Genomic DNA, 8,371 nt, shown 5'->3' with positions numbered 1-8,371 from the left:
CAGAGTCAAGCTTGTCAAAATAAAACTCAGGATTTCCGGCAAGGGCTTCCAGAATAAAAGCTTTGTTGACGCGTGCAGTAAATGAGAAAATTTGTGTTGTGAAGTTATGTATTCAAGTAACGAATTGTATTTTAGTGTAGCTTTTGATATAGCCCTACTAATATAATTTTACCTGTACACACAAGCCAAAAACTGCAATGGAACATGCAAAAAGTAATAAACAAAATAATAATAATAATAATAATAATAATAATAATAATAATAATAATAAAAAAATAGGCTACCTGCGAAATTATTTTAATTTTGTTTAATAATATACTTTAACATTTAGTTTTTTTTAGAGTTACACTTTCATTGCACTCGCCAGGAGGTGCAGAGTAACATATCTGTGTGGCACATTAGCCTACTGGAAGCCACATAGAGGACTCAGTGATAGTCTAGTTGGAATTGCCCGGTGCTGCTGTCCTAAAAGCTTGCAGCCTATGTTTTGATAAGGCTTGCCGGTTAAATAAGAGGGGGAAGTGCAAGTTTTCTCAGTCTGAATGGGGAAACAAATACATTGCAAGTTACTTGTTAGTAGCCTAGCCTACTGTATTCATCTGATGGCTGTAAATACTAGGCTACTTAGGCTATAGCGCACTTTGGAGGAGGGTCTGGCAAAGCGAGACTACTTAGGCTATAATGTGACGAATGTAAGGATGTAGGCCTATGACCAAAGTAAAATGTCAAACCTTCGCCATCACAGAAAATAATAAAGCACAGGTGGTATCCTATCGTTCTTTATCGTATTTAAAAATGTTACAATCTTATTTTGAGGTCTGAAATGATCCCATATTAGGCAATAGCTGCATTGTGTAACGCAACAGGGAGTGAGGCGCAGAGACGCTCTTTCCAGACGATGGATGGTGGCGGTGATGGAGGGCATTTTTAACGACAAATAAAAGTTTATGACGAACTGAATCCACCAAATGACAATAATTAATACTACAACTGGTACTAGTAGTAATAATATATTTGTCTTTACCCCACATTTATCAATGTCGTGATTATATTAGAACAGTTGTTTTGCAGGTGTAATGTTGCCATCTAGTGTTCAGAATTCATGCATTTGCAAAAAGCTGTTTTGTTCATTTTATTTCAGCTTTATTTGTACAGCATATTTCATGATTAGAATGCACACAATGTTTCACTGTTTTACCACTGCTGAGATGAAATAATAGCATTTGTAATGTAGGCTAAATTCATTGCATTTCAACATAAATCTCTTTACAAAATAATTCAATATAAAACATCTTTGAAGGTGACATGGCAAAAGGAGATTATTTACATTCCAAATATAGACATTTATTTATTCTTTTAAAAATAGATCTGTGGTGAAATTATCAATCCCAACAATCAGAGGAAGAAAAAAAGCAACATTAAAACTGGTTAAATATCTGTTTCTATACAAGGATAGACATTAGCTAACTCAAATAAACAGAAATAATCCTATTAAGCATAAAAAATGACACAAAATGAAAGCTCTTTATATAGCGTACACACAGATATTCATTTTTTTAGCTGAACCTTTAAGTGGCTTAAATACATCGCTGCTGCCCTCGTCCACAGCCAGACATTGCTTAGCTTCCGTGGTTGACCTCCTGCCTGCTTTTCCAAACTGTGCGCGTGCCGACCGCCATCTACTGTAGGTAATACACTGACTATGGATAAGTACCTCATAACCCACTTCAAAAAATCTGAACTATTCCTTTAAGCATTGTGAATGGGCCATATCAGATGTTCACCCCGTTCACATCACAGCATCTTGTTCATCAGTCAGTGTGAGTGTGTTTTTAAGGGAGAAGAACTTTACCCCATGGCGTATTCCTCATCCTTTTTCTTCTTCCGACAGCAGCAGCAGCAGTAGATGACGATGATGAGCACGATCAACGCAGCGATTACTCCACCAGTGATTCCTGCAGTGGAGGCAACGTTCATGGAAGCTACAAGGAAGACGAGTTGGTAGAAGAGGAAGAAGAAAAGGATGCATATTATAATGCAGTGTTGTAAAGATGTGTTTAGTGGGAATACTAAGTTCCCAGACAGTTATGGAAACGCTGCTAAAAGAAGTTTTCTCACGCGGCATTACTGCGACGGTGAGGTTGTAGGAAGCCGAGCCAATCTTGTTTTTTGAGGTGCAGATGAAGAATCCCGATGTATCTTTGGAGATATTGTATAGAGACAGGATGCCTCCCTCTGAAAGACAGAGAGGCAGTCATACACACATCTCTTCTATAAAGAGGTTATTATTTTATAGACTACACATTCTTGTGCTATTGCTCATAAAAAAAATCCAAGCTCGCTTAATCAATAATCAGTGCTGTTTGCATTTCTCTTTTGATATCCAGCACCACAATGCAGTGTCACACCAACCCTTATTACAGTTTAAAAACACTGTTTCAAACAACACCTCAGCACCCCAGGAAACAGTGCTTCCTGAAAGTGTTATTGTATTTCCGATTTTAGTTTATCACAGATATTTTGATATCGGCCTAGATGTTGGCCGATAAACAACTTGCAATATAGAAGTGCCATATACAGTATATGTTTGAGGTCATTTCAAAAATAGTGTTCGCATTTTCATGAAATGTTTTTGTCCACAAGAGAGGACTGAGAAGATTGTTTTTTGACAGTAGTCACATTTCTTTAACAACCAAATTCAAGGGTTAAGGTTAGGGGCTGCTAGGTGTTCTACTGTAAATCACCAAATTTGCTTCTTACTCTTTGTTGGTGTTCAGAAAATCAATAGTGAACTGTGTTGACCCTCAAAACATCAGTGTTTTAAATAAATGTCTTGATTTATGAGCGCTACACACCACCATGTGGTTCACCTTTGAACATCAAGCTGAGATTTGACTTAGAAGCCTGCGTGACGGCAGATAAACTTCCAACTTGTATACCAGACCATACCTACCAGAGGTAGGCTAAGTAAACCTTTATACATTAAAAGTTGACCAATTTATTTTCCAGGATTGATAGTCCTGACAAAAAAAAAGATACTTACGGACGGTGGATCTGGGGGGTAGAACACGAGGTTTGTTCATGACGTCTAGACTTTGCCACGAATAAGTGGGTGGCGGGGAGCCTTCCGCTGACAAACAGATCAGGTTGATGTTCTGGCCATACTCTGCCTTTCCCTGGGTCGTACAGATGGGCGTAGATGGAGCCACTAGAAAGAAATTACAATGTAATTTGTCCTTAAAAATTACAATAAAACATAAAACATATATCTAGACTGACACAGTCACTGTATGTCTATGCCACCTGGTAACAGTAGAGGCAAAATGGTTAAAACAGGAAGAGACCTTTTGATGATCTACTTCCACATGCCTTTTTTTGCGCTTCAGTGCTATAAGCATGATGTATTGCAATAGCTTACATTAGAAAACATTTAAATGCTTAACATGATACTGATGGAGCTTTACACATGAAAAATACTTCCATAGGCCTATATACTACCTGATATTATGCTGAATGGAAAGCCAGAAACAACATGGAATACACAACTCTTTTCACCCACTTTTAAACAATTAAACAGAATATTTTTTTGAAAACAAATTAAATGTTACCTAGAACCACCAGACGTGTAGTGGCGGCCGGTGTGCCCTTAATGTCACCTTGAATCAGGGCATGGCACCGATACATCTTGTTGTCATCTAGTGTGGTGGACAACAGTTTCAGGTTGGCATTTGCCGTGGCAGCATCTACATCCAGGGACACCCGGCCTTCATACATCGTACTGATGTCAGTACCATGAGTAGTAGAATAATAAGTGAGGACATCAACCAACGAGAGCATCAGTGAAACATTAGAAACCGAAGATAAAGTTCTCCTAGCTGATAGATAATAGAGAATCATACACACACATCAACACATTGTAGTACTTTGGTCTGACCTCTTGAGCGCCCGGTGTGTCAGCCGTAGCAGACCATGTGACGATGTTTTTTTTGGGGGTACCAGTACCTTGAAATGTAATGCTGCAGGGCAGTGTGACACTATTACCCCTGGCAACCTCATATACAGGCTGAGGGATGGTCACAAGGATGGCACCAACACCTGACAGCACTGTCACAGTTTAAAAGAGAATAATAAAAGTAATGTTAATCTGACTGCATGACAGCCTGTGTGTAAAATGTGCCTTCACTGTGAATGATTCAGCAGCTCAACCAGATCGGCACAAATAACGTTATTACCCTGACACCCACATACACACACACACAGCAGCAGTGGTGGTATGGAACTAAAGTAGACTAAGGAACTAAGGAACGGAATACAACGCGGTTCCTCATTTCGGTTCCACTTAATGTCCATCCATCCATCCATCTTCATCCGCTTATCCGGGGTCGGGTCGCGGGGGTAGCAGCTCCAGCAGGGGACCCCAAACTTCCCTTTCCCGGGCCACATTAACCAGCTCCGACTGGGGGATCCCGAGGCGTTCCCAGGCCAGGTTAGAGATATAATCCCTCCACCTAGTCCTGGGTCTCCCCCGAGGCCTCCTCCCAGCTGGATGTGCCTGGAACACCTCCCTAGGGAGGCGCCCAGGGGGCATCCTTACCAGATGCCCGAACCACCTCAACTGGCTCCTTTCGACGCAAAGGAGCAGCGGCTCTACTCCGAGCTCCTCACGGATAACTGAGCTTCTCACCCTATCTCTAAGGGAGACGCCAGCTACCCTCCTGAGGAAACCCATTTCGGCCGCTTGTACCCTGGATCTTGTTCTTTCGGTCATGACCCAGCCTTCATGACCATAGGTGAGGGTAGGAACAAAAACTGACCGGTAGATTGAGAGCTTTGCCTTCTGGCTCAGCTCTCTTTTCGTCACAACGGTGCGATAAATTGAATGTAATACCGCACCTGCTGTGCCGATTCTCCGACCAATCTCCCGCTCCATTGTCCCCTCACTCGCGAACAAGACCCCAAGGTACTTGAACTCCTTCACTTGGGGGTAAGGACTCATTCCCTACCTGGAGAAGGCACTCCATCGGTTTCCTGCTGAGAACCATGGCCTCCGATTTAGAGGTGCTGATCCTCATCCCAGCCGCTTCACACTCGGCTGCGAACCGATCCAGTGAGTGCTGAAGGTCACAGGCCGATGATGCCATCAGGACCACATCATCTGCAAAAGCAGCGATGAGATCCCCAGCCCACCGAACTGCAACCCCATCTCCACCCCGACTACGCCTCGATATCCTGTCCATAAATACTACAAACAGGATTGGTGACAAAACGCAGCCCTGGAGGAGGCCAACTCTCACCTGAAACGAGTCCGACTTACTGCCGAGAACCCGGACACAGCTCTCGCTTTGGTCGTACAGAGATTGGATGGCCCTGAGAAGGGACCCCTCACCCCGTACTCCCGCAGCACCTCCCACAGTATCTCCCGGGGCACCCGGTCATACGCCTTCTCCAGATCCACAAAACACATGTAGACTGGTTGGGCATACTCCCAGGCTCCCTCCAGGATCCTTGTGAGAGTAAAGATCTGGTCCGTTGTTCCACGACCAGGACGGAATCCGCATTGTTCCTCTTCAACCTGAGATTCGACTATCGACCGAACCCTCCTTTCCAGCACCTTGGAGTAGACTTTACCGGGGGAGGCTGAGAAGTGTGATACCCTGTAATTGGCACACACCCTCTGGTCCCCCTCTTTTAAAAAGGGGGAACCACCACCCCGGTCTGCCACTCCTTAGGCACCGTCCCAGACTTCCACGCAATGTTGAAGAGGCGTGTCAACCAAGACAACCCCTCCACACCCAGAGCTTTAAGCATTTCTGGACGGATCTCATCAATTCCTGGGGCTTTGCCACTGTGGAGTTGTTTAACTACCTCAGCAACCTCCACCAGGGAAATTGATGCCAATCCCCCTCATCCTCCAGCTCTGCCTCTACCATAGAGGGCGTATTAGTCGGATTTAGGAGTTCCTCAAAGTGCTCCTTCCACCGCCCTATTACCTCCTCAGTTGAGGTCAACAGCGTCCCATCCTTACTGTATACAGCTTGGATGGTTCCCCGCTTCCCCTCCTGAGGTGGCGCGGTTTTCCAGAAGTACCTTGGTGCCGACCGAAAGTCCTTCTCCATGTCTTCTCCGAACTTCTCCCACACACGCTGCTTTGCCTCTTTCACGGCAGAGGCTGCAGCTCTTCGGGCCCTTCGGTACCTTGCAACTGCCTCCGGAGTCGCCTGGGATAACATATCCCGGAAAGACTCCTTCTTCAGTCGGACGGCTTCCCTGACCACCGGTATCCACCACGGTGTTCGTGGGTTACCGCCCCTTGAGGCACCCAAGACCCTAAGACCACAGCTCCTCACCGCAGCTTCAGCAATGGAAACTTTGAACATTGTCCACTCGGGTTCAATGCCCCCAGCCTCCACAGGGATGCACAAAAAGCTCCGCCGGAGGTGTGAGTTGAAAGTCTGTCGGACAGGGGCCTCCTCCAGACGTTCCCAATTTACCCGCACTACCCGTTTGGGCTTACCAGGTCTGTCCAGAGTCTTCCCCCCACCCCCTGACCCAACTCACCACCAGATGGTGATCGGTTGACAGCTCCGCCCCTCTCTTCACCCGAGTGTCCAAAACATATGACCTCAGATCAGATGAAACGATTATAAAATCGATCATTGACCTTTGGCCTAGGGTGCTCTGGTACCAAGTACACTTATGAGCATCCCTATGTTCGAACATGGTGTTCGTTATAGACAATCCATGACTAGCACAGAAGTCCAACAACAAACAACCACTCTGGTTTAGATCAGTGAGGCCGTTCCTCCCAATCACGCCTCTCCATGTGTCTACATCATTACCCACGTGCGCGTTGAAGTCCCCCAGCAGAACTATGGAGTCCCCGACTGGAGCCCCATGCAGGACTCCACTCAAGGTCTCCAAGAAGGCCGAATACTCTGAACTCTTGTTTGGTGCATATGCACAAACAACAGTCAGAGTTTTCCCCCCCACAACCCGCAGGCGTAGGGAGGCGACCCTCTCGTCCACCGGGTTAAACTCCAACGTAGCGGCGCTCAGCCGGGGGCTTGTGAGTATCCCCACACCCGCCCGGCGCCTCACACCCTGGGCAACTCCGGAGAAGAAAAGAGTCCAACCCCTATCCAGGAGTATGGTTCCAGAACCAAGACTGTGCGTAGAGGTAAGCCCCACCAGATCTAACCGGTAGCGCTCCACCTCCCGCATAGTTCCGGCTCCTTCCCCCCACAGAGAGGTGACATTCCACGTCCCCCAGAGCCAGCCTCTGCTGCCCGGGTCTGGTCCGTCGAGGCCCCTGACCTTCACTGCCACCCATGTGGCAGCGCACCCGACCCCAGCGGTTCCTCCCACAGGTGGTGGGCCCATGGGATGGAGGGATGTCCGCCACGTAGCTTTTTCGGGCTGTGCCCGACCGGGCTCCGTGGCAAACCCGGCCACCAGACGCTCGCTGACGAGCCCTCCATCTGGGCCTGGCTCCAGACGGGGGCCCCTTCCTCGATTTTTCATAGGATTTTTGAACCATTCTTTGTCTGGCCCCTCACCTGAGACCACTTTGCCTTGGGAGACCCTACCAGGAGCACAAAGCTCCAGACAACACAGCCCTCAGGGTCATAGGTGACACACAAACCTCTCCACCACGATAAGGTGATGGTTCCCGGAGAAGTCCACTTAATGTGTCTACTGAAATATTTTCCCTCTGTTCGTCATATTTCTTTTTAGGTATTTTGTAAAACTAACTAAATAAAGTGGTAAACTGTCATTTCTGTCAGAAGTTAGACCTCCAAATCCACAACCCCTAAAGCTTCTAGTCGGATCATTCACACATGACTAGTCACAGTCGACTGAAGCACTGCTAACATACCAGACCACCACACACTACCAAGTACTTAGTACTTTTCTGTGTATAATATTGAAGCTTTGACAGAATAGAAAGGACCTTAATGTGCTAAGGAAGAATAACTGATGCTCGGCTTATATAACTTCATAAAGTGTGAATCCAAATGCTCTATTCGACTGTAAAAGGTTTAATCATTAACATATTAGCTTAGTTAAAGTAACGCTAGCATTAACGTTAACGTTACTTCCAAACTTAAATCTGAGTTAAACAACCTGTTATGGTTACACCACATACTGTAGTTGACTCCATCTGTTCCCGTTCTTCTTACCTGTCAGACAAACGATTACAATCCACCATTTCGGCAGCAAAAACATTTTCCAAGTCCTGCAGGTGAAGTTCATAAAAGTTTTCTGATGAACGTCTAACGTTACTTCTTTTCCCTTTAGTCTCGTCCCTTGACGATGTTTCAGGTTCACACACCACCCGGACAGTTACCAACTGTAAGATAACGGGACCAGC

General features: G+C 45.8%; 1 protein-coding gene across 1 annotated transcript; it reads right to left on the bottom strand.

The window, feature by feature from the left end:
• Nucleotides 1-1,119: 1,119 nt before the first annotated feature.
• Nucleotides 1,120-8,371, bottom strand: LOC144515162 (cell surface A33 antigen-like). Its single transcript, XM_078245763.1, has 5 exons — nucleotides 8,181-8,371; nucleotides 3,609-3,778; nucleotides 3,044-3,208; nucleotides 2,119-2,235; nucleotides 1,120-1,982 (listed from the first exon to the last, which is right to left on the bottom strand). Exons 1-5 carry the CDS (start codon nucleotides 8,207-8,209, stop codon nucleotides 1,849-1,851), a joined length of 615 nt encoding a protein of 204 aa, XP_078101889.1. The 5' UTR covers nucleotides 8,210-8,371; the 3' UTR covers nucleotides 1,120-1,848.

The sequence above is a fragment of the Sander vitreus genome, chromosome 1 (genome assembly GCF_031162955.1).
Source record: "Sander vitreus isolate 19-12246 chromosome 1, sanVit1, whole genome shotgun sequence".
Classification (NCBI taxonomy): domain Eukaryota; kingdom Metazoa; phylum Chordata; class Actinopteri; order Perciformes; family Percidae; genus Sander; species Sander vitreus.
Note: the sequence above shows the minus strand (reverse complement) of the source record. Positions and strands in the feature narration are given on the sequence as shown.

Coding starts and splice junctions, on each gene's coding strand:
- LOC144515162 (XM_078245763.1), bottom strand. CDS start 8,209: ATGGTGGATTGTAATCGTTTGTCTGACAG. Junction 3,779..8,180: donor TGTAATCGTTTGTCTGACAG/GTAAGAAGAACG, acceptor TACTGACATCAG/TACGATGTATGAAGGCCGGG. Junction 1,983..2,118: donor CACCGTCGCAGTAATGCCGC/GTGAGAAAACTT, acceptor TCTTCCTTGTAG/CTTCCATGAACGTTGCCTCC.